We start from the raw sequence: 27,722 nt of genomic DNA, 5'->3' as shown, positions 1-27,722 counted from the left end.
TGACGCTCCGTTCTGTTTTAAACTCTGCGGCTTCGAATCTCGCTCTTTACGTTTGAGCAAGACGAGGTTCACTACTTGTCAAAACATTAAAAGTCAGAAACTTGAGAAGAAAGTCTCCTCAAAAAAAATTTCTATTTCCTATCTGGATTTTAATTTTCATCTATTTACTTTCAAGTGCATATAAATACGTTGCATGTCCGGACCAGTCGATCATTCTTGAAATTACCCATCCGTGCAATCCGTTCGTGAAATTGTGTCGTCATTACATACATTAACATTAAAAAAATCTGGTTTAAAGGTCGAACGACAACTTGGTGTGTTTTAGGAGACGAGGAAAATTAAAAACGAGACGCGTGTGATCGATTATCAATGCGAATATTATTATTTGCTCCAGAGGACGAATTCCGTTTGTGAGTGTCGCAATACCGTAATCGGCATTCAAGTCATGTGAAAAGTTTTTTTATAAAAGCATGTGAACTTGTTCAGTGTCGTTTCTCAAAGATTTTCCCGAAAATCGTTGTGTAATATGCCCAATCGGTTTTCCATTACATTTGTTTGTGGGGTTAATCGACAATAAACTTGCTCGCCTGGAATAATTGCAGCGTGAGCAAGAAGAGCCATGGCTTCTAATTCAGAGGATTTGGATCCGCGAATACAGGTAGGCGTTTGGTTTGTTTTCCATGCGAGAATAAAGAAATGTGTAAGTCATGAAGAATGTGCTGCAATGTTATTGTTAGAGAGTCGCGAGCCTCTTATCAGCAATGTGGAATACGCGGCCATTAGTGTACAAAAACAGAAACAGTTTCAATGAATTTAAGTAACTGTAGTTTGAGACACAAGGAAATGCTTGATTTAAGTTGCTTGAGTATGAGGAAGAGCTGCCTCTTCTTTCATTGTATTCCTAATGAATCTTCTCGTCTTTCGCAAACAACGTGCTGAGATGAATACGAACCGGAGCTGGAGTTGACAAAGACTTTTCATTATAAAGCATTAACCACTGTTGTCTGTATTAATTCCGAGACACGGTTTAAAATTTGAACTATTCAAAATCCTTCTCCTCTGGGACAGCCTAAGAAGGCACAAAACAGGGTAGAAAGTAGAATTGAAGCAAAACAGAAATACACAGAGCCCAAACAGGTGTATCTCTGGAAGATCATAACAAGCCAATATGCATACCTTTGCCAAACAGCTCAAATACTCCGCAGAAATATAAATCGCCATAAATCCGGTTATAGTTTGTTTTGATTTTCGGTTTTTCCTACCGAAGTTTATATTTCATCATAAAACTGGTCAGACAGCAGAGGCAGCTGGATCTTTCAATTCCATTCAAAGCGGAGAAATTGAATAAAACAATATAACACTGAAAAAAAGCTGATAAAACTCTTAATGTTTCCAAACTAGAAGTTGAACATAATTCTTTGCCTGTACAGAGCTAATGAGTTCTAATAAATTCGGCGCACATTCAAATAACGTTTTGGGAAATCGTACAAGGTCAGTCAGTGCTTCTATGTAGCAAACGATCAGATATTGCGTTCCTTAATCAACTACTAACGTGCAGCATAATAAACCATGATTACCATATTCATTTCACAAAATTGGCAAAATTCGTTAATGAATTGCGAAAATTGCCATCGCGTCTTAAACCTGCTCATCCATGTAGCCGATCCACTGTATTTTTAATATAAATTCTATAGAACTTCTTTATTGCCTAAACAGCGATAGTTGAATGTAGTTATGCATGAGTAGCTGCTATAAATATGACTATCATAAGCTCTTCGTGGTAAATTTATTGCCAACGAATAGATAAAATATTGTACTGTGGTTTCGTCCAGAATCTGCACTTCATTAGATGGACACGAGCTTCACGTAAAGATGGTAGTAGTGCGTAGCATCGCAAACTACGCACCGATGCTTTCCTCTTTTCCGGATTCCTCTTCTACTTATTGGAGCTCTCTCCACCGACACCAGTGATCACGAATTTCTTTCCTTTTCTTGAAATTCTCAAGATTTTCCTGAGATTCTTCCAAATCTGAGCAATTTTCCTGGCACTCAGACAGTCCCCCCAACCTATATATCATTTTCAAGCTCAGACACTTTCCCGATATTAGTAGGGGGTATACAGGGGTTTCGTTCCTTTTCTCGAAATTTTCAATATTGACGGAGATACAAACCCAAGATTTCTCTAAATTTCAGCAATTTTCCTGACACTCAGACAGTCCCCCCAACTTATATACCATTTTGAAGCTCACATCCCGACACTAGTGATCACAAATTTCACTCCTTTTCTCGAAATTCTCAATATTAACATAAATACACACGTTTAAAGTTTTTCCCAAAAGTCTTCCAAATTTCAGTAATTTTCCGGTGACCCAGACCCCTCAACCTAATGCAATTTGATTCCACCCTTTTCTCGGAGTTAGGCAAACTCCTGGGATTCAAACACCAGCGAACTACGGCTTACCACCCGCAATCCAATGGGATGCTAGAGCGTTGGCACCGGACGCTGAAAGCCACCATTCTGGCTCGCGATGATCCGTCCTGAACTCAGGTCCTCCCTCTCGTCCTACTCAGCCTAAGAACAACCCGCCGAGAGGAATTTGCTGCCTGCCCCGGGGAGCTGGTATACGGGGAGAACCCAAGACTCCCAAGTGATTCGGTCTTCGACAAGAGATCGGGTCTCACAGATTCGGGATTGAAGCGCCTCCTGAAATACAAGCTTCACCACACCTCCCACACGATACTCGTCCGGTGAACATAAAAAGGCTGTCTCCTTATCCAGGCTGAAGCCCGTTTACGCCCCAAATCAATGTCGCGATCGCTTCGCCGTATGATGGGGAGCGCAGTGTCGAGTTCAGTGGCTGAAACCCCTAGGTTTCATGTGGGGGCGGAGTGATGTGATGCAGCGAGGTTATTTCCTCCAAATTTCAGCAATTTTCCTGGCATTCAGACCCCTTAACCTATATACCAAGCTCGGACCCTTATCCGACACTAGTGTTCACGAATTTCGCTTCCTTTCTCGAAATTCTTAATATTAACAAGCGGAATGGTACCCCCAGCAGTATAATAGTTCCCTTAACGGAGACGTATCCTTACGACCTCGATCCAAACCTACAAATTCCTTCCAAGCTGTAGAAGGTAATGGAAAATGTTTTGTTTTGGGATGAGCTTGTCCAGAGCCCACTATCTACTTGATGGCGGGCTGCACATATTTGAGAAGCAACTTACTTCTGCTATTCAGTGCGCGGACTACTCTTTCATGGGCAAACGCCCAGTACTTTTAAAAATTTTATAATATTGGCTATGCGGTTTCGATCGCAGGACAGAGGCGATCTCATCAGACGCTGCCTCAGCGCCTCTACCCTGCGGAGCAGCGTGACCGAAAGCGGCAACAGGTGGCATTTGGCTCGTTTATATTCAATTCAAAACCTGCGATCAACTTACCGCTTTCGGTCACGCTGCTCCGCAGGGTAGAGGCGCTGAGGCAGCGTCTGATGAGATCGCCTCTGTCCTGCGATCGAAACCGCATAGCCAATATTATAAAATTTTTAAAAGTACTGGGCGCTTGCCCACGAAAGAGTAGTCCGCACACTGAATAGCAGAAGTAAGTTACTTCTCAAATATGTGCAGCCCGCCATCAAGTAGATGGTAGGCTCTGGACAAGCTCATCCCAAAACAAAAAATTTTCCATTTTTATTAGGTCAAACCAGTTGTAGGTTCTAACAAATGCGATTTCGTTCGTTGTAATTCATACCCTTAGCGGGTTTTGAATTGAATATAAGCGAGCCAAATGCAAATGCAAATGTTTTCATCAAAACTTACAAGAGGAACAAACTACGAAAAATTTTTGTCTGCCTACCTTGCCGAAGTATCAAAATGTGAGAGGTCTAAGAACCAAGGTATTGCACTTAAATCTATCTGCCCCTGGCTTTCCAGCACCACATTATTTGCAATTCTGAAATCTGTTTGGGTGAAATGATTATAATTTCCGAACTACTTCTGTTTTTCTTTGTGACAGAGACCGTGGAAATTTAATAGGTCAACTCGTAGAGGTGTTCTGATCTCTGTTAAGTTCCCTTTCCGTGCTGAATCCACCTATTCCTTTTCCTATTTTAATTACGATTGGGTTATCCTACGATGGCTTCCACTCAACGAATGTTCAGTTGCTATCCTTAGCCCTTTTTATTTCACAATTCAACAAATGATCGAAATCTCAAAATGTAGGTCATCTTCCTCTACTTTTCGTTGTTTATGATAATTTAAGTAGACGTGACAGGTCAAAAAAATCCGTTTTTTTTTATGAATAATTTTGTTTTTAATAACCATCATCAATGGCGCAACAACCGATATCCGGATTAGGCCTGCCTTAATAAGGAACTCCAAACACCCCGGTTTTGCGCCGAGGTCCACCAGATTAGATAATCCTCTCTCGAAAAGATGGTCCACCCATGTCAGCCCGGTCGTTACAGCTTCGTCCACTGTAATCTCCGAATGTAAGGTCTTCATTTTATGGCAAATGAGCCTGCCAAGTTTGCGGGTTCATCGTACTCAAACTCGCTGAAATCATCCTGTTGAATTTCCTCCAGTGGTGGAGGCTCTGTTGAAGAGCAGAGGACATTACCTGAAAAGAAATGTCAGATATATTGGAAATTATAGGTTAGATTTAAATCTTACCCGTAACTACAGGATCCAAGTCAGGAGTGTTGCCTATGCCGGTGTTAACCGAATTGGACATATCATAGAGTTCCATTCTGTATTTTAATTGCAAGTGATTAGGATGATAATTAAGACCGCCTTTACTTGTTATAATCGAAAAGAAATTTTCCAAAAATTCTAATTTAATCGATAGGTAAGGATATACTTCCTATCGTATAGTTGAACAGCTCGACAAGTGCTTTGTTCGTTTGCAAGATCCGAGGGTAGTTCAATAAGTCTTTAGAATAAAGTGGAAAAACCATTTTTTTTAAGTAAATTTTTTTTTATTTTTCAACATAATCTCCTTGGAGCTCTATACACTTGGTCAATCGTTTTTCAAGTTTTTTTAATCCTTCAGAAAAGTGTGTTTTCGGAAGTTCCTCAAAATAGGCACTTACAGAGGCAATGACGTCTTCGTTGTCCGTAAATCTCTGTCCATCGAGCCATTTTTTCAAGTTTGGAAATAAGAAAAAGTCACTGGGGGCTAAATTTGGTGAATACGGTGGGTGTTCGACTAATTCAAAGTTTAATTCTTCAATTTTAGCCATTGAAACGAAGCACGTGTGAACTCGGGCGTTGTCGTGATGAAAAAGAACTTTTTTTTCGCCAAATGTGGTCGTTTTTTTTAATTTCTTCTTTCAGCTGCCCTAATAATGATGCATAATACTCACCAGTAATTGTGTTACCCTTTTCCAATTAGTCAATAAGGATAATTCCACGGGCATCCCAAAAAACTGTGAACTTGCTGATAGCTTTCTCATGCCTAATTTTTCACGTATAATTGAAAAAAACTGTACCTATTGATATCCCTGTGGTCACAGCTAACTCACGCACTTTTAATCTTTTATCCTTCAACACCATATCGTGGATTTTATTGATGATTTTGGGAGTGTGTCCGTGTCCGGATAGCTCAGTGGTTAGAGCACTAGGCTGTCATACGGAAGGTCGCGGTTCAAATCTCACTGGTGGCAGTGAAATTTGCATCGTGATTTGACGACGGATACCAGTCGACTCAGCTGTGAATGAGTACCTGAGTCAAATCAGGGTAATAATCTCGGGCGAGCGCAATGCTGACCACATTGCCTCCTAGTGCACCGTTACGGTCTTGAATGAAGTGCTCTAACACACTTCAAGGCCCTGATCCAATATGGATTGTTGTGCCATTATTATTATTATTTTGGGAGTAGTCACTTCTACGGGCCTTCCTGAACGTGGTTCGTCACTTGATGATTTACGACCACGCTTAAATTCATTTACCCAATTATAAACCGTTGCTAAGACGGGGGCAGATGTGCCATGAACCGAGTCTAATTCATTTTTTATCTCATATGGAGTTAAGCCCTTTAAATGAAAATGTTTTATTACCGCTCTGAACTCGTTTTTTTAACAAGCAATTTTTTTTTTCAATTGGTTATAAAAACACGTAAACTCAGAAGATGTGGACTGTGACTGCACTATATATCTAGTCGGGAGTGGCGCTGACCAAAAACAGATGATTTAGGGCGATTCGCGCGCCATCCGATGGTCATTCTAAGGACTTATTGAACTACCCTCGTACCTGTAAACACTTTATTTTATTTTTATTTACTTTACAGGGTTTCCACAAAATGAAACCGTTTTGAAATGGGAGTAGTGTTGTCTTTCCCTTCACTCGCATGTCTTACATTGTCCGGTTCATACCCGTTATGATTTTGGTCTGCACTTGATCCGCCTAGACCGAACGCTTTCACTCTTTCTCTGTAATCAGCGCTTGGAACTCTTACATTTAGAACGGTGAACCAATCATTTATCTATAATTTATTGTAATGATTAAATTCTTCAAAGTAAGTTAAATATAGCAATGTCAATTTGAAAAATGTTGAACATTGCACTCACGGTTCACCATCAAGGTAACCAAGAGTTCCAGTCCTAGAGAAAGCCATATCAATGGTGTGGGAGACTAACTTTGTGGCGATCTTTACTTTTTGCCGCTGTGCCCTTTTCATATTTAAATTTGCCAAGGAAATCTTATGTCTGATGCTCAGTTCATCTGAAGTAAGGGATAACAGCTTTTTTATAATATCGCCTCCTTTTGTCACGCCTGATCGATGAAGTGATTTCGCAGGAGTTCTATCAGATGGCGAACAACAGTGAACACGAAGATTTTGCTGTCCGGTCGCGATGTTTTGATAATTCTAAAAGACCAAAATCTTATTACATGTGAAACTGAAAATACGAAGTTATAATCTTACGAAGGATTTTCAAATGTCACCCCTAGTTCTCTTTGAAGCACTTGGTTAGTCGCGCAGTTCTTTTGCAGTTCTAATTATTTCACAGAGGAGCTCCTTTGACATTCTACGGTGGAAATAATAAAATATAGGCTGCTTCCAATTACCGAAAAGGCCTCTTAGCATTGCTGCTTGCACATTGGCAGCTGGGCATAAAGTTGTATCCGCTGATTGGTTGTAACCATATGTCTCTCTTATTTTCGTTTTACAGAATAAAAGGACACAAATGTTGTCCAGAATAGGTAAATGAATATTCTTTATTTTGGGCCCTTCGTTGCAGCGGTCTAACAGATGGATACGACATTTTTTTAGCTTGTTAAATCTTACTACAGTCGAATAAATAATTATGGATTTGGCGATATCATCTTCACACCATTGCACTTTTTTCTCAGGATTTTTAATTTTTTTTTTACCCGGTAAATATCGTTTTTACCTTCGACTACGACTACTGTTTTTCTTGGCTGGATTTTCGGAGCTCTCCTTTGAATTTTTTATTTTTTTCCCCGCAGGCTATTACTTTGGGTATCCAGTTTACTGAGCTTTTCTCTTAGTTCGTTTCTATAAATAGTTAGAAAATTGTTCAGATAATTCGCGCTGATAATCTCAACCTTAAGCTAGCTAGCTGAAGGGCATTCATCATCATCATCAACGGCGCAACAACCGGTATCCGGTCTAGGCCTGCCTTAATAAGGAACTCCAGACATCCCGGTTTTGCGCCGAGGTCCACCAATTCGATATCCCTAAAAGCTGTCTGGCGTCCTGACCAACGCCATCGCTCCATCTTAAGCAGGGTCTGCCTCGTCTTCTTTTTCTACCATAGATATTGCCCTTATAGACTTTCCGGGTGGGATCATCCTCATCCATACGGATTAAGTGACCCGCCCACCGTAACCTATTGAGCCGGATTTTATCCACAACCGGACGGTCATGGTATCGCTCATAGATTTCGTCATTGTGTAGGCTACGGAATCGTCCATCCTCATGTAGGGGGCCAAAAATTCTTCGGAGGATTCTTCTCTCGAACGCAGCCAAGAGTTCGCAATTTTTCTTGCTAAGAACCCAAGTTTCCGAGGAATACATGAGGACTGGCAAGATCATAGTCTTGTACAGTAAGAGCTTTGACCTTATGGTGAGACGTTTCGAGCGGAACAGTCTTTGTAAGCTGAAATAGGCTCTGTTGGCTGACAACAACCGTGCGCGGATTTCATCATCGTAGTTGTTATCGGTTGTGACTTTCGACCCTAGATAGGAGAAATTGTCAACGGTCTCAAAGTTGTATTCTCCTATCCTTATTCTTCTTCGTGTTTGTGTTTGACCAGTGCGGTTTGATGTTGTTGGTTGATTCGTCTTCGGTGCTGACGTTGCCACCATATATTTTGTCTTGCCTTCATTGATGTGCAGCCCAAGATCTCGCGCCAATCGCCGCCTGCTCGATCTGGATGAAGGCAGTTTGTACGTCTCGGGTCGTTCTTCCCATGATGTCGATATCGTCAGCATAGGCCAGTAGTTGGGTGGACTTGAAGAGGATCGTACCTCTTGCATTCACCTCAGCATCACGGATCACTTTCTCGAGGGCCAGGTTAAAGAGGAGGAGGAGGAGTTTTCCTACTTTCATTATAATTCTTGCCTCTTCTAGTTCTTCTTTCAGCGTACATTTGGCAAAATCTCATTGCATTTTTATCGGTGATTTGTTATCCATTCCTTAATCATATAAACTGTTGTTAGTGTTTTATTTTAAACTCTTTTAAAAATATTCATACTTTTGTAAGATTTGTTTAGCTATCATTTGATTACTACTTCTCTTCTCAGTTCAACTCTTCCCTTCACATGCACCTTTTAACCAAGCCATCCCAGATCTCCGTGAATTGCCGACCAATCCCGGCAGTTCATAATGATGTTCAATGTAATAATCAATCTTATGGCATTCAATTATGAACGTTAGAATCATTTAGTTGATCATCAACTTTGTAGTCGGGTTCGTAGGCAGGAGTTCGAATTGTTTCTAACCGAACATAATCTTCAAATAGTGCCCCGTGTGAGACCAGGTTTACTGTCAATACAAACCTACTTTTCCAAAATTCAACCTTTACCGCACAGGCAGGCACCATCCTGACCAAAGTGTCTCATACCTAACCGGAGGCACAACAATTCGACTTTTTATACCTCGTTTCCCTCTACTGTCCCCACCAATTATCTAATCCAGACGTCCTATCCACCATCAAAACCTTTTACATGGAACAACCTTGCTTAACTGGCAAATTGTGGTCCCTAATTTTGGGGGCGACTGAAATGTTAGACAGACCTCTTAGTTGGACAAGTGCATCAATAATAATGGTCTCAAATTGTACCATTGGCTGACCACATACCCCACTGGACGCAATATTTCCCATTTTAAACTGGCATCGCTTATCTACAATGTAAGGGACGGCCATTCATACCTTGACCATTTCCAGACAATTAGCAATATCAATGTATGCAATTGCAAATCCAAACACTGTCCCATTTTTTTAAACCGTCTGCGGTATCAGTGACCACGATGCCATCACCCTTGATATCCAATTGTCTTACTCTTGAAAAAGCAAGTTCACCCGAGACATTTTCTCTCTGTGTGTTGACTATACAGAACCTTCCTCGATGTGAGAATAGACATATCGAGGAAGGTTTTAAATTTTCTACTGGGCTGATGGACTGATCAGTCTCTCCTGATATGACACGTAACGCAATCATTTTCGGTGGGTTTTTCCACTTCTAACTCTATTTTAACAGTTCAATTTCGAAGATAGTCTGTCAAGTAAGAGCGTGGTCGTGTTAATTTATAAAAAAAATTATTTGATGAAACTTTCATATTCATTGTACACATTACAAACAATGATGCAATTCTGTCAATAATGTGTCCAGTCACCACTGGCGTCGATAATTGCCTGGCATCTCCGAGGCATGCTTTCTACTAATTTGACGGCGTATTCTAGTGGCAAGGATCTCCAGATCCGACGAATTTCGTAAGACGCTTGAAAGTGTACAGTATGCAAAATTCGTATTCGTCCACCCTATATTTTGCGGGTTTTTGGGTTATTTCTGAGAAATGATAGAAAATTCGTTCAATCTTATATAACAATTTTTTACATAAATATGTATGTAGTTGTTATAGAACATTAATCTTAAATTTTATTTACATCCGTTTGTTCAAGAGAACAATTTCCAAATTCAATCGAAGCAAAATTCGTATTCGTACACCCCGACTAGCGGCTTGAACTCAATCCCTGTACGATATTAATCATTTTGCACTGTAAAATTCTAACCGTGAATTCTTGAAAAAGTGTGGTTGACAGTTCGAGCTAAAGTGTTTTGGGAATTACAAATAAAGAGTTAATTCTTTAACAAATTTTCCAAATGAGTCGAAAAGGTAGTGAATTTTCGAACAGTGATCGTAAGATAGTGATACAGTTATACAAGGATGGTAAATCCTTGAGACAAATTGCAAAAATTATGCATAGGAGTCACTCGACAATTCAATCTGTAGTAAAGATTTACAATTCGTCTGGTAGAATCGAGAAGAAAAAAAGAAATGGAAACAGATTAATTTTGTCAAGGAGACACCAATCCTTTGTTCGGCGTGTTGTTCGACAGGATAACACGATAAGTGCAGTGAAATTAGCAGGACTTTTGCAAAACCAGTTCCAAATTAAAATTACACCCCAAAGTGTTCGGAATTATTTGCGTAGATTCGGTATACAGAGCCGGACTGCCGCTTCTAAGCCATTTATCAATAATGTCAATAGAAGAAAACGGTTAAACTTTGCAAAAAGATATCTAAACAAGGATTTTCGTTATAGGAAACGAGTAATTTTTTCAGACGAGTGCAAAATTAATCTAAAGTTGTCGGACGGACGGGTTCGTATATGGCGAGAAAAAAATACGAGGCTATATCCAAAAAACATGCTTCCTACATTTAAGCATGGAGGTGGTTCGTTGATGATTTGGGGATGTTTTGCAGCTTCTGGTGTTGGAAACTTGCATTTTATTGATGGAATAATGAACGCGAAGCAATATGTGCAAATTCTTAAAACTAATTTACATCAGAGTGCACAAAATTTATGAATTCGTAGGAAGTATATATTTCAACAGGACAATGATCCGAAGCATACGGCACTTCACACGCGGCTTTGGCTACTCTACAATTGTCGAAAGTGTTTAAACACGCCTCCACAGAGTCCTGACGTTAACCCAATAGAAAATTTATGGTCTATTTGCAAGAACAATCTAAAAAATTACAGTATTAGGAATAAAGAAGACCTGAAAACTGCCTTGCAGACCGAATGGCAAAATATTTCACCGAACTTAACCCAAAAATTAGTTCAAGCAATGCCAAATAGGCTTAGAGCAATAATAAAACAAAAAGGATTTCCCACGAAGTACTAAAACTATATTTCTAGCACATTTTTTGAAGTCTGTAGGTGTACGAATACGAATTTTGTTTTGAGTGTTATATGAATTACTGTTTTTATTATTAAGTTTAAAATATATTTTATACTTGTTATTATGTACATGAATTAACCTCTTCATTTGCTATAATAATATACAATTTATTTATCTCTTAATGTTATATTTGACTTAAAAATAACAAATAATAGGTAAAAAAATGGGTGTACGAATACGAATTTTGCATACTGTATGTGCGTCTTCCACGAAGCTTCCGTTTAATATAATATATGCCCACACATTTTCAATAGGGTTTGCATCGGGCGACTGTGACGGCCAATCCAATGTAACGATGCCAGATTGAGTCTTCCACTGAGTACAGACCTTGCTGCGGTGTTTAGGATCTTTGTCCTCCTGCAGAATTCAATCTTCATTTCTTGTGATGAACCATCGTTTGGCAGATGGCAGTAAAGAATTTTTGGAGATTTTTATCATTTTCTCGGCATTTAGGTTGCCAGTAAAGAGGTGCAAAGTGCCGAATCCCTGCTTTGAGAAGCAGCCCCAAAGATGCACCTTTATTCCATGTTTTACGGTCCGCTGAACAAGCCTATTGGTGGAAGTTGACCAGGCTCCCGTGAGGACAGAACGTGCTCATTTAGAACATTCATCAGTAAAAATGACATTTTCAAAATCTCTATTAATATTCTCATGGGCCCAAGCGAGTCGATTTGTCACATGTTTTTCAGTCAACAGAGGCTTCGTCATTGTGTTGCGCCATTTCAGATCATGAGTACAAAGATGAGTTCGGATAGTTTCGTAGGATATATCTAAACCTTTTGCCATTAATTTTGCTTGTCCTTGCCGCAGTGTTAAAGCAGGATTCCGCGAAAACAGATTCACTATTCTTTTTTCATCTTTTTTGTTCACTTTTCCTATCGAGCCACGTTCTGGTAAATCATCGACATTTTTAGTCACTTTATATCACTGTATCCACTTCTGTACAAATGCCTTCGACTTTCTCACTGATTGCGACGTTTTGGGACCTTTCGGGTGGATGCAAAGGAACACAGCCTCGTAGTGCGGCGCGTACTTAGCACTCATGGCGTTTAACGTGATTCTCTTTCAAAAGATCAACGACAACTGAATCTTTGTTGACAATGCATCAAGGACAAAGCTTCCCTCTATCGGCTCGCGAAGGAATTAGAGCGAAATCTTCCATTACCTGTCGGTGAAGTCGACCACGGTCTTACTTGACAGACTGTATGTCAATGATAAGACGCATTACAGCTTGTTTCGTTAACGTTTTTACTGTCGCCTTCTTCTGGGTGCAATATTTAACTGCATTCACTCTGTATATTATCATCTTTAAAAAAGGAAATAATTACATTGGTAATAACGTACAGTTTCTAATTAATTGCAGGGTGGTTAGAAGACTTTATTTGATCACCGGAGTTGGGTATTGTTAGGAGTGAACACGATACTTCCAAATTCGGTAAAAATTCTACTAATAAAACTTGCAGTAGGTCGGTTGCTTTTTTTACGAGGGATCTCTCAGATTTCTTTTCAGTCCTTTTTTGTTCGTCCATATATGATGCTGACATAATCATAAGATAACTAGGCTTATAGTGTTATTTCATTTACTCGATTATGATAGTGTTATTCAACACCTTCGGTGAAATACATAGAGAAAATACAAGTGAGATTCCATTACATTTCTTGATGATAGATTAACCGACTTGAATAAGGTTTTGTTTTCTACGAAAACTTAAAGGGAACTACACATTTCATGTTCATAAAGTTGTCATATTCAAAACTAATATGAATAGTAATGTGCAAGTCCATTAAGTATTTTAGCTTCCGGAAGTAAATATATTTCCCGTAATTGCATTGCAAACACGGTTCGTCGGCTTACTTTACAAATACAACTCAATTTCGTAACGAATTTACTTACGCAACTTTTATGCTTCATATACTCAACGCTTAATGTAGCCTTGACTCCTAAAATATACAGAAATCATGGGTACCCTGGTTACTATGCTACTACATTCGTTGTTCTTATCATGTACCGAGTTTTTTTCCTGGGCTAGATTCTTGCGTGTTAATTCCTTTTGTATAATCCTCCAAAGGTTCTTCGGAGTGACAAAAGGGCCATCAATTCTTTGTTTCGATATCTTTTCCATGTCCTTCAAAAGAATTTTACAATATTTTGGCATTGTCCCTAATAGTCTAACGATTCCTTGAATTCTCTGTGAACCATTCTTTGGACAGGTACCTTGTTTGATACGACAGGTAGATGAACGACCGAAAGAACAGGAATTGAGGTGAATAGGCCTTTTTCGTATTCCAAGCTAAGTAATAAACCTTTATCCACCACAATTACCGTTTCAACAACATCACGCAAAGTATTATAGTAGTTTAAAAAGGTCTTCGACCACCGAGGTCATCAACACATAATATGTAAACTTCAGTTTGATGTTGTCGGAAGGGACGGAAATACCATTACAATCGAATTTCTCCGTAAATACTTTGGGAATATCGACTTAAGGACTAATAACCTTTTTCCTGATAATGAAATACGCACGTCATGATGTGCAAATATGAAGAACATTCGGGGCTCGATGTTTTACAGCTCAATATGAAAACGTACAATACTCGAGTTCTCATTATATGTTTATTACTTTATTAGTTTCCTTCTCGTATATTTGATAAATAATTTGCATATTGTTTACTTATACACATTTCCATTCAATTGTACAGACGTATCTCGATTGGAGAGCAATAAGCGTCTGCTTTCGTCATTAATGAATGATTTAATGATTACGTCAATGGAGGAATAATGAATAAGATAGGAAATTGTTTATACTTTGTGATTTGAATGATTTTTTTTTCACAGTAATAAATCCTTATTTAGATGATAGTGTAGGGGGTATTTCAAAGTCAAAAACGTTTTCCTCTGTCAGGATAACACTATCTTATGCATATTGAGGATTACGTCAAGTTCTTTCTATTGCACTAAATCGATAAGGCGAGACTTACATTTTCAATTATCGATTTTTGTTAAATAAAAGGTTCTTCTTCTTTTTCTTCAGCCTTTGTCCCGTTCACAAGCGGGGTCGGCTCGTTGTGATCGGTTTCGCCATTTGGCTCTATCGAATGCCTGATCTGGGTGCAATCTCGAGGTTTTTAAATCCCCATCCAGCGTATCAAACCACCGTTGTTTAGGCCTGCCCAGACCAATCTTGGCAACGAATTGCGTGACCATACCATCGAAGACGCCTTTCTCGCAACTTTTCCACGATCGATGCAACCCCATAACGATCGCGGATATCCTCATTTCCGATGTTAAGTCGTTGAGTGTTTTACGTAGGTACCTGTCGTGGAGACTTAATCCTACGGTCTTCTTAAGACACGGATTGATTTTGGGACCACAATCAGAGCCCCGTTGTGACAAAGCAACAACGGTACCAGTCTATGCCAAGTGCATGGCTTAGCATTCATACTGGTGGATGCAAGACCTGCCTAAATCTACCGAACTAAGGAGTGCGGTACCCGTGTTGAAACGCAACACCACGCCGAGGCCTGAAGGTCTCTTCTCACTTGAGCATAACCACAACCCCCATGAAGCTCCCACTAGGGGGCCAACCGCAAACAACCGAGCTGTACTCATATACGACAGGAATTCTCCCGAAGTATAAGACTCCAGGGGCTACCTCGGTTCCCATGGTACCAGTATGGCCCTGGTAAGGTTTCGTGGCCGAAGCCACTTCAGATGAGTCCCCGTGCAGATTCGGGTCTGATCGCCCTAATTTAGCCTTGGAGCATTCGCCTACTGCATCACGGCCGGCAAGCCAATGCGATACAGCGTTTCCCGGTACCACCACGTGGAGCTTCTCCTCGGCCACTTTGTTTTGGTTCAGCCGACAGGGTTACCGCTCCGCCTTCCTCCCCGCCACCTCTGAGCACCTCATTTCGGATGTAATCAAAACGTGTCACGCCACTAGTCCAACGTAACATCTTCGTCTCCATGACCGCAAGACGCCGTTCACTGTCTTTTATAGTTGGCCAACACTCAGAACCATAGAGAGCGACAGGACGGACGACATTGCGGTAATTTTTCGATTTGAGACGTTCATTGATACGTCGATCACAAAGAACACCAGTTGTGGAACGACACTTCATCCAGGTTGCGTTAATACGTGAAGCAATTTCATAACGCAATTCTCCATTGGCTGATAGCGTTGACCCGAGGTATTTAAATTGCTCAGTTGTGGGCAGATCAGTGCCGCTGACAGTGATTGTGCCTGTTTCATGAGAATCGGTCGTCAAAAATTTAGTTTTGTTTAGATTCAATCTGAGACCGTGCTGCATGAGGCGGTCATTCCATTTTTGGACAAGTTGTTCGAGATCATTTTTGCTATTAGACGCTAGAAAAACATCATCTGCATAATGCAGTGTCTAGGGCGCTGGACGTTGGTTATCCTGTGTGACGGTCTCCATAACAAGAACAAAGAGGAGTGGTGCGAGGGCGCTTCCTTGATGAACACCAACAGAGACACGAATCGGTTTTGATACACCCGCCATACTTCGAACTTTTCGGATCGTGGTAGAGCAATTGAACCCACCGCAAAGGTTCTGAATAGTATATCTGGAACAGGTTTTATTTTCGATATTGATTGTCAAAGACACCATTGGCCGCGAGATGGTTGAGTTGGTTGCTTATGAGCCTCTCGATCTTCGAGCTCCAGATTTGAATCCCGGTCGCGATGGCTGTTTATATCCCTCTTTATGCATATCTGGCTTCCGTATGCTCACGCTCGTGAAAGCACATTTTCCTGTATTCCTTTTGAATCCAAAAGAACTGTTCCCATGAGTCTTTCAGTTAAGACATTTTATACTTCTTTTTTTGCCATTATATGGTGTCCTGTTTAGACTCAAGATGAAACAAAGTTTTATCTTCAATAACAATGAAGACAAAAATATCTTCTTCGTCCTCGCTGCAGAAATTGAAAAGCCCATGACAACACGCAATACATCACTGAGCATTTTTGGTATTCAATTTGCACAGACTTTTGATATACCAAGATGATGATGCAGGATTGTCAAAATGGGTTTCTTATTGGTGCGGAATTTAATTACGACGCGAAACTCGGCCACTTTTTTTTTATTTGCGAAAATGATTGTTTAACTATTCAAAATTTATATCCAATTTTATTTTAAATGGCCGAAAAAGTGCATTTCTTGAGTAAGGTCTTGGTGTTGCAAATTTCGCCATTTAACTTTAAAGTTTATTTGATGAATAATAATGTGTTATGGATTATTTGTGTTTATTAGTCTTTTACAATAGGTCAATAGATGTTTCTACTGATGCCAAAAATTCCATTAGAAAACGTAAAATAGGTCTTGTCGGGAGTAACGCGTTTTATTGTAATATTTTATGAAAATGAGTAGGCTATTTGGGCTACGCTTTATCTTATCATTGAGGTAGGATCTAACAAGTCTACTTTTGCAAACATAGATATTTCCTTATAGATTTTCAGGGCTGGATCATCCTCACCCATACCGATTATGCGATCCACTAAAACCGAAAACCACTAAGCATCTTTTATTAAGAACGAGACGGTCACGGTATCACTCACAAATTTCATCGTTATATTCGCGACGGAATCGTCCATTCTCTGGAAGGGCACCAACAATTCTTCGGAGAATTGTTCTCTCGAACGCGACCGAGAGTTCGCAATTTTCCTTGCAAAGAGCCTAAGTTTCCGAGGAATACATGAGCACTGTGATTGTCTTCTATAGTAAGAGTTTTCACCTTATGGTGAGACGTTTCAAGCGGAACAATTTTGTAAGCTGAAACAGGCTCAGTTGACAGCGAATATCCGTGCATGAGTATCATCGTTGTAGCTGTTATCGGTTGTAATTTCCAACCGACATTATCAACGGTTTGAAGGCTGTAGCCTCTTATCTTTACTATTTTCATTTAACTGCCATCCGATGCGGTTATTTGTTTGGTTTCTGGTGCTCACTTTGCCAGCATATATTCCGCCTTCCCTTCATTATTGTGTTGCCCAAAATCTCGCGTCATTTCCCGCCGACTCGATCTAAATGAAGGTAGATTGTAGATCTCAAGTTGTTCTTCTCATGGTGGGGGGACTTGAAGAGGATGGAGCCTTTCGCATTTACATTAGCATTGCGGATCACTTTTTCCAGGGTTAGATTCAAAGAATGCATTAGAAGCATCCCCTTGTCTTAGAATGGCCCAGAAAGGATCACTTTCCTGCCTTTATCAGACCTTGTGCATGGGTCAGGATAAGCTAGGTCAATCTTATCAATTTGATCGGAATACCGGATTCTCTTAAGGCCGTATACAATGTTCCCTTGGTTATGCTATCATAAGCAGCCTTCAAGTCGATGAAAAGATGGTGTAACTAATGGCCATATTCCAACAGTTTTTCATCGCTTTCCACGTATAAAAAATCTGGTGTATTGCTCATTTGTCGGCAGTGAAACCTCTTTGGAATGGGCGGAGGAAGATAGCGAAAAATGTCTTATACACGGTATCAGCAACGTGATACCTCTATAATTGCTGCACTGTGTGATAATTTCTAAAATGAAACGCACCAAAAACATCATATATACTCTGAAGGAGGGAGTTCATGGTGTACTTGGCATAAAAGGCGACCAAAGAAAATGAAAGTAATTGCGAGCCTGATGAAAGATGAGTAACTAACGCTATGCTTGAGCGGATTTACTCAAAACTAGGACAGAAGTTTTAATGTGACGGTATGGGCAAAAGGTCCTGAATCTGCTTCCAACAGCAAAACTTGCAATAACTTATGATAATGATATCTATAATGGTATAATGCAAGTTATGAATCAACTTGATATTACAATGCCATTTTATTAAAAAAAAGTTGACCCACGGTCTCGTTCAGGGCAGAGGCAACTCATCAGACGCTGCCTCACCTCTGCCCTGGGAGCAACATGACCGAAAGTAGGGACAGGTGGTAATTGCACCATTTATATATAATCGCAAACAGTAGTAAGTTGCTTCCGAAGTGGTCCAGTCCGTCATCTAGTGGATGCGAACTCAGGGCTCCCAGCATCCTCAACAAAAATTCACTTCGGCCTGGTTTAGTTCCGAACTTACGATGGATTTCACTTCAATATAATTCGCACTCATGTTGTGTTTGCGATTATATATAAATGGAACAATTACCACTTGTCCCTACTTTCTGTCACGCTGCTCCCAGGGCAGAGGTGAGGCAGCGTCTGATGAGTTGCTTCTGCTTTGGACAAAACCGTCGGTCAATTTTTTTGATAAAATTGGCTGTTTAACCCAAAAAGGAGGAGCCCGTGGACCACAAGAGAGGAAGTAAGTTGCTTCCCGAGTGGTCTGGTGTGTCATCTAGTGGATGCGGACTCAAGACTCCCAGCATACTCAACAAAAAAGCCATTTTATTGTTACAACTTTTGCTCAGAAGCTGACAGCACGGATATAGCGCATTCTGAGCGTCCTCTCACTGAAGAAGCTAGAGACTCCCGTCGAGCATGTTTTTCTCCAAGGAGAATGAGAGGATTAAAAATATTTGTTTTCGAAGATCTACTGTATGGCCCAGGCATCGTAAATTAGAGATAAAATATTAATTTCCTTACAATTTTAACACGCAAAACTTTAAACAGTTTTTTTTTTGAAACCAGGTCTTTCGAATTGAGCTAAAATCTAGCGCCGTCTAGTTTTCAACCGATCAAATTCAAATTTGAACTATATTGAAGCACGTAGGATTTTTTTGATTGACTGAAATTTAGCTACTTTATAACCGATTTTATACCAATTTTTTCGCAGATTTACTTTTTATTTTCTTTTATTTTCCATTTTTTCAGTTCATCTTTTATTTATTTTCACTTTTCGTTGTATTTTGTAATAACTTTCCTCTAATTGTTGCCTTATTTTTTTTAGATTATATGAATTTTGCTTTAGGGTCTTTTCATGCTCATTTGGTTTTTCCTTTCATCATCATCAACGGCGCAACAACCGGTATCCGGTCTAGGCCTGCCTTTATAAGGAACTCCAGACATCCCGGTTTTGCGTCGAGGTCCACCAATTCGATATCCCTAAAAGCTGGCTGGCGTCCTGGCCCACGCCATCGCTCCATCTTAGGCAGGGTCTGCCTCGTCTTCTTTTCCTACCATAGATATTGCCCTTATAGACTTTTTCGGGTGGGATCATCTTCATCCATACGGATTAAGTGACCCGCCCACCGTAACCTATTGAGCCGATTTTTATCCACAACCAGACGGTCATGGTATCGCTCATAGATTTCGTGGTTATGTAGGCTACGGAATAGTCCATCCTCATGTGGGGGGCCTTTCCTTTCATATATTAAAATACATAAATTTCGTTTCATTTGAATTCGTTTTCAATTTGCAAATTGTATCACCCTCGGCTTAATTCCTGCCAGGATTTGAAAGTAGCGTGGGAGACGTAAAACATTATAATTCATTGCAAGTTATGAAACAAATACACGACTATTTAGAATCGACCCAAAAGCTCATTTTGTTCTATGAATCGAGAGGCACATTTCCAATCAACATGTCACGATTAGGTTATGCATGTCATTATTTAGCTCTGATAGACCAGAATAGCTTAATTCAAAGAATCTGTTATCTGCAATGTTATATATTGCCCTTTTCCAAGATTAGAGGGTCGATTCCGAAGAAATTAGTTAGATTAGTACGCAATGTAATCTATTCACTATAATTCCAGGCCTTTGTCCTACTTATGTGACAATCCTTTACTCAAATAGATGTAATACTAAGATTATCTGATTTTTCTGTGTAAATAGAACTATGGCTGCGTATGTACATTATTTATCTTTGCGGCTGCACCATCTTGGTATTTTAGGCTAAGTTTAAATAATGGCAATCTATGGAGGACTGCGCGGCAGTCGTATCGACGCCCTAAACAAACTACCTATAGAAGTAGAAAATACAACCAAAACACACTAAACATCGCGAATCGTGTAAGCTCTTCAAATAAAGAGCAAAGAAATATGAATCCACTGCGAATATAATCATTTTTTGTTGAAGATGCTGGAAGTCCTGAGTCCGCATCCACTTGGTGACGGACCAGACTACTTGGGAAGCAACTTACTTCCTCTTTTATAGTCCACAGATTCCTCTTTTTTGGGTTAAACACTCAAGTTTTCAAAAAAGAACGCAAAAGTTGACTGACGGTTTCGCCCAGAGCAGAGGCAACTCATCAGATGCTACCTCACCTCGCACCGAGGAGAGGAGTCCGTGGAGTAAGAAGAGGAAGTAAGTTGCTTCCCAAGTAGTCCAGTCCGTCACCAAGTGGGTGCGGACTCAGGACTCTCAGCATCCTCAACAAAAAATTTTCTTCGGCCTGGCTTAGGTGTGGACTTATGACGGATTTCGATTGAATATAATTCGTATCCATTACGTGTTTGCGATTATATTTAAGTGGAGCGATTACCATCTGTCGTTACTTTCGGTCACGGTGCTCCTAGGGTGATGAGTCGCCTCTGCCCTGGACGAAATCGTCAGTCAACTTTTTTCTTCTTGTTTTTTAATCTAATCATGCCAAATGGTTTGATTAGCCGTGTACCAGGATCTCGCCAATAAGAGGCTGGCTGGATGCTAACCGCAAACATTTCGAAGCTTCTGCGCCTAAGATAGGAATGCTTACTCAGAGACGGTAGCTGTTAATGCTGCCACCATCTACTGCAGCTGAGCCAACTGACTTGAGTTGTCGGGACACCTCGCCAATTTTATCCGCGGTGCGACTAACATGCCCAAGGACCCCGAATCGGCACATGCCAGGATAGCCTGCGTCCTCTTCGGGAGCCTCTGCAGTCACAAAGACTGTAACAGCCCGGTACCGACTTTGTCACCACCCAACTTACTCATTTCACGCAGAAATTGGCTTGACGCACGGCCACCTAGCGTAAGCTCCGTCCGCCAGTGGTTAAGTTTAGCGGTGTCATTTACTGACAGGCGCTTTATGTTTTGCTTTCTGGTTTCTGAAAGAGATAAACAATACAACAATTTTTGGCTGTCAAAAATTGTCTTTCGGTTTCATGACAACCGCGATTCGCATCTGCGTGTGTCCAACACGCAAGTTGCTTCTTCGCCACAGAATACCAAAAGAGGGTAAAACATCTTGGTAGAACTCGAATTTGGCAAAACAGAGGAAAATGACTAAAGCACTCCCCAATGGCGCTTTGAAGTTTGATTCGGCCATGGGGTGAAATCGGTTTAAAGATGTCCACAAAGCTCTGAAGGAGGGCCTAAGTTCGGCTAAACATTCATGATGAAGATGCTTCTGTGTAAAGCTTCATTTATTCGAGGCGCTTCAGCAAGATGAAACAACTGCTGGGTAACCTACGTTTGCAGAGTGGAAAATATACAGAAAAAGATGGAGGAGCGGCAAACCATCAGTATCTAAAATTTGAGACCAGAACCGGCAGTCATATAACACATCGTTCAATAAGTCCCGGGACTAACTATGAAAACAACATTTTATCGGCAAAATTCTTTATTATTCATCAACATAATCACCTTCAAGGGTTATACAATTATTCCAACGCTTCTCTAACTTTTCAATGCTATGTTTGTAGAACGATTTGTCTTTTGACTCAAAATGAGCCTCAGTAGCAGCGATCACCTCCTCATTTGAGCCAAATCTTTTTCCCTGGAGCATCTTTTTGAGATCCGCAAAGAGCCAGTAGTCGCTGGGGGCCAGATCCGGCGAGTACGGAGGATGACGAAGCAGTTGGAAGCCTAATTCGTTGAATTTGGTCATCGTTTTGATTGACTTGGGGCACGGTGCGTTGTCTTGATGAAAGATGACTTTCTTCTTCTTCATGTGTGGGCGTTTTTTCGCTATTTCGTCCTTCAAACGATCCAATAACACCATGTAGTAGTCGCTATTGATGGTTTCTCCTTTTTCGAGGTAGTCAATGAAAATTATACCATTCGCATCCCAGAATACGGACGCCATCACTTTGCCGGCCGACTGTTGTGTTTTGCTTTGCCGGTCTTTTACCGGTCGTACGCCATTCAGCTGACTGCCGACTTGACTCCGGAGTGAAATGGTGAATCCATGTTTCGTCCACTGTCACATATCGACGCAGAAAATCCCTGTTTATTGCGAGTAAACAGTGTCAAACAGCTCTCCGAATCATTGATACGTTGTTGCTTTTGTTCCATTGTGAGTAAACGCGGCAGCCATTTGGAAAAAACCTTTTTCATAGCCAATTTTTGGTGCAAAATAGTAAATGCACTACCAGTTGATATGTTCACCATCTTAGCTATCTCGCGCACTTTCATTTTGCGGTCATCCATCACGATTTTCAATACTTGCTTGGTGTTTTCGGGAGTTACTCCCTCATTTGACCGACCCGAGCGTTCCGCATCAAATGCTTGTTTTCGACGGAGTAGAGTCCGGATAACGTTTTTCAAGCCATTGTTGAGCTTGAACAGTGTTTTTTCCGCATTAGAAAACAATGTTTTATCAGCACACGAAACTCGTTTTGGTCCATTTTTTCACGATTGCAAAGGTAGCGTCAGTTTAACCACTATAGCTTTCTTGGTTATGTTTCGAATTACATCAAATTTTGACACATCTTATCTGAAGGTTGGTACTTCCGAACCTTGGTATATAAATGGCATTATTAGCGCCATTTCTACGCTAGTCCCGGGACTTATTGAACGATGTGTTATAGCTCTCAATCCATAGGTATAAATTTACGGGCTACCTTTCAGGTGGGATGCAATTTTATTGGCAATAGGGCTCGATTTTTCTACCTAAGACTTTGACTAAAGCAACACCATATCAAGCTAATTGGTGCAGAGCTACCACTACTTGTTGAAAGGTGGCCAACTAAACAAAGCATTTTTGAAGCAGACATTGGGGCATTCGAGCAAACTAACACGCAGAGGTGGTCTCGGCTATATGTGACTGATATGAGGAAGGGATGATGGCCCCCATTTCATATCCATCTGCCAGGTCCCTTTAAATCTTAGACGTAGATACTTCGGAAAGGATTTTTTCACTGAAGAATCTGCGCATTATTTGCTTCTTGAAAACGTTCGATTTGCCAAAATCTATAAGCGCAGGGGAGGTCGTTAAATAATAATAATAATCGTTGGCACAACAATCCATATTGGATCAGGGCCTTGAAGTGTGCTCATTTTTCATTCAAGACCGTAACGGTTCCTTACAGTACACTATAGGAGGCAATGTGGTCAGCATTGCGCTCGCCTGAGATTACCCTGATTTGACTCAGGTATTTCATTCACAGCTGAGTCGACTGGTATCCGACGTCGAATCACGATATAAACCCCACTGCCACCGGTGAGAGATTTGAACCACGACCTTCCGTACGACAGCCTTGTGCTCTAACCACTCAGCTATCCGGACACAGGAGGTCGTTAAATAGGCGATTTTAAGGGATAGTGCACTACACCTAATAAAAGACTTTGTTCTTGGATTTGCGATTCCACACAGGCTCTCTTCCGAAAGTGGACGGTTCATTTCGTTTTAATACTTTCCTCTAATTTTCTTTTTTCACAATGAATGTTTGTCTTCCTGATCTTATTTTCAATCATCATCAGCAACGGCGCAACAACCGGTATCCGGTCTAGGCCTGCCTTAATAGGGAATTCCAGACATCCCAGTTTTGCGCCGAGGTCCACCAATTCGATATCCCTAAAAGCTGTCTGGTGTCCTGACCTACGCCCTCGCTCCATCTTAGGCAGGGTCTGGCTCGTCTTCTTTTTATACCATAGATGTTGCCCTTATAGACTTTCCGGGTGGGATCATCCTCATCCATACGGATTAAGTGACCCGCCCATCGTAACCTATTGAGCCGGATTTTATCCACAACCGGACGGTCATGGTATCGCTCATAGATTTCGTCATTGTGTAGGCTACGGAATCGTCTATCCTCATGTAGAGGGCCAAAAATTCTTCGGAGGTTTCTTCTCTCGAACGCGGCGAATACCAAGCGAAATTTTAGGGCCATCTAAGTTTATTCAGAGCTGCCTAATATTGACTAGATTTTAAGCCTTTGAAAATGGAAATTATGTTCAATTTAAATGCTGTAGTGATGTGCGTACATATGAATTATGACAATGTAAATTAAGAGACTTTTTTCCCATTTCCAGATTGAACTCGAGAACCTCAACACGGCTACAGATGAAATCAACAAACTGGAAATTGAATTGGAGGTATGTCGAATACGTTCAAGATGACAACTGCTGGAGTTTCCGCAGTGTCACTTCTTTTAAAATAAATATTTAAAAAAAAAAAGAAAACTCTATTTTCACATTGTTCTGACGCCTTCCATTATTTTTCTTCAAATATTTCAAATACAGGAGGCGAACTCAACATTTAGAATTTTGCTTAATGAATCAACGCGACGGTTGAAATTGCTCTCTAAAAAGCTTGGCAGCTGCATAGAGAAGGCTCGTCCCTACTATGAAGCGCTGGAAAAGGCAAAAGATGCCCAAGTCGAATGCCAAAAAGCAGCCGTGAAATTTCAGCGTGCAAATGGTACGTGATATCATTTCACCTTTAGGAAAATGGGAACGTGTATTCATTTTTTTTCCGCTTTTCTTTTTCATATAGAAATTCACGCAGCTGCAAAAGAGACGGTGGCGTTGGCCGAAAAACGATTTATGAGTAATTCTCATGAGTGGCAATTCGACAACGCTTGGCAAGAGATGCTGAACCATGCAACTGCCAAGGTTATGGACGCAGAGAATAAAAAAGCCGAAAGTCATGCCGAACATCAACGTAAGGCACAAGCATTCAACGCAGCTGAACTGAAGGTAATGAGCAATGACTGCGCAAAGTTTCGAGATGATAACTATTTTTTTTCTGTTTAGGTTCAGCAACTTGAAGACCGCCTTCGTCGCAACATCCAAAAGTCGCGACCATATTTTGAAGAAAAACAAATCTGTCAAGATCAACTACACACACAAAAAAGTCGAATTCAGGAGCTGCAAGGACAGTTGCAAGGAGCGAAAGGAAGCTACTCGACTGCACTGCGCAACCTAGAACACATTAGTGAAGAGATCCATAAAAAACGTGGCGATTTACATTTGGCTGCTCCGCCTGGTCCACGAGAACCAGGTGTTGGTGCCGAACTATGTCCTGTGCCTGATTACAATCTCGAATTAGATAAATGCGAATTTCCTTCGATGGGCAGTGTCTCATCATTAACGGCAAGCTCAGTACAAAGTGAGAGAGATGCAGAGAGTGACGATACTTGCCTGGACGATGATGGCGAAGATTATGATCTGGAGGCATTGCGAAGAAAAGTGAAAACGCTTGCTGTTCGACCTGTGGAAGGTGGTGACGGACAACAGGAGCAAGATGTTTGGGAGAGTGAACTGAATGCAACTGTAGACAAATTGGACCACTTGATGATGATGAAAGAGTGTGCAGCGATGAATAGTAAGATTACAGTACAGCAACAACCAAACGGGACCGATGACCCATCAGTCAACAGCATGCCAGCAACACCTGATAAGTTCACAGCAATTAAACAATTATCCAAGCTCGAACCGCTTCCCTCTGTTAACGTCTCGATGCGCGAACTTCCATTGCTGGCACGCATATCTAATGAAATTTCTGATAACACTTGCTACCACAAGCAACGACGACGGTCTCTGAACTGAAGTTGTATGGATTAGAGGCTGAACTGAAGGCACTCTGCATTTACTAACCCGATTATATCAAAATAGTTCGTAAGCATTAGCTGTTCCATACCAAAACGTTATAGGGACCAAAGTCTAGCCGAAATGTAGACAAGACTAATGTCAATTATCGAAATATCTTTTATGGGCTATTCGGCACAGTGTGAGCGCTTCCATCATCGTAAAACCGATCTACATTTCCGCTACGACTTTGATTCATTCGTCCATGCCAGGCATGTCGTTATACCAACTAAAGTATGTACACACACGCACTGAGTAAAATGATAAGTACTCATTAGCTTCTCGAAGTAGTTCTTCGCTCTAAGGTATACCAAATAGCAGAAAATGACAGAAAAATTCGTGAAAACATTGACAATGTTCACACAATTGGAGATGAGAATATTTATTATGTTTGCAACTAGATCATCGGGAGTGGACTTATCTTGATCGGAATTGGTCTTTTGGAGACGACATTAGGTAGTAGTCTATTGAAATTTATGCAAAATATGATCTTATCCCGTAGATCGGTAGATACGGAGCATTGTGTTTGCCATTCAATCGGAGCTTTTACTTTTACAAGATCAAGATTTCAGTTTCCGATGGTTAGCGCGAAACTAGTTTCATTCTTGGAAACTTTGAATCAACTTGAGAATCGTCAGAACACTCATGCATACATAAAACCAAAATGTAGTAAATCACTGAAATAGTAAATCTTAACATTCGCAAATGAAATGATCAAACCTTGCTTCTTGGAGGGGGTTTGTATAGCTCGGCTTGTCAAATAGTAATATATCAGTAAATTTCAAGATATTTTGTCAACTCTATAGCACAAAACATTCCAAACAAACTCATCCTAACGCGAAAGCATGATACAATCGAATATTCAAACATTACGGCGATGTATGATCTTTTTTTTTTTTTTGAAATCCATTATCGTCATAGATGCTTGCTTGACTGTCTGATTATTTAATGAGGTACAGAAGAAGAAGAAATAAAAATTATTTTCAATGCAAAAAGATGAAATTTTTCGTTTTCCGTAAGCTTCACTCTTTAGGTTCGTTCAATTCTGTATTATCTACGTTTAAGAATCTCGAGGATAAAAATTGTAAATCTCAGTTAAATTAAGTAATGTAAACTAAAAGTGTGTTTGAAACTAACTTTAAGGAAGAAAACTAGTGTTTCAGCGTTTATTGAATAAACTCAGCTGAAGTCAACTTGAAGTAGTTTGTTTCATTTTGAAATCATCTGCGCACCCGATCAAAGAGACTGTAATGAGAAGTATGGAATCGGTGATCAAGTCGTCGTCAGAGTCGGTAAAATAGTACATATAGTCGAGTCCGGGTCTGTCCTCATGTCGATGAAAGTTCCCGGATCCGGGCCTGTCGTCAAGTCCGTAAAAATCGACGTCACGTCTATGGTCAGGTATGTAAAAATTGTCTTTATACTGTCCATAGTCACGTCTGTCTTCAAAATGCACTGCACGAGTTGAAGCACGCTGATGATGAGCTGCCTGATGCACTGAGTGCGTGTTTGGGTTCGAGTCTTGAAGCGTAACAAATTGCTTGTGGCGCGGCAGGATCTGCAGCATTTGAAATTTATTTCGAATGTTGCGGATGT

At 40.6% G+C, this 27,722-nt stretch overlaps 1 protein-coding gene across 1 annotated transcript; it reads left to right on the top strand.

Annotated features, from left to right (window-relative positions):
• The first annotated feature begins 44 nt into the window (after positions 1–44).
• Positions 45–27,325, top strand: LOC119654312 (SH3 domain-binding protein 5 homolog). Its single transcript, XM_038059635.1, has 5 exons — positions 45–658; positions 24,570–24,632; positions 24,780–24,957; positions 25,033–25,235; positions 25,293–27,325. The coding sequence occupies exons 1-5, from the start codon at positions 620–622 to the stop codon at positions 26,085–26,087; spliced, it is 1,278 nt and encodes a 425-aa protein (XP_037915563.1). The 5' UTR covers positions 45–619; the 3' UTR covers positions 26,088–27,325.
• The last annotated feature ends 397 nt before the right edge of the window (positions 27,326–27,722 follow it).

The sequence above is a fragment of the Hermetia illucens genome, chromosome 4, assembly GCF_905115235.1.
Source record: "Hermetia illucens chromosome 4, iHerIll2.2.curated.20191125, whole genome shotgun sequence".
Taxonomy (NCBI): domain Eukaryota; kingdom Metazoa; phylum Arthropoda; class Insecta; order Diptera; family Stratiomyidae; genus Hermetia; species Hermetia illucens.
Note: the sequence above shows the minus strand (reverse complement) of the source record. Positions and strands in the feature narration are given on the sequence as shown.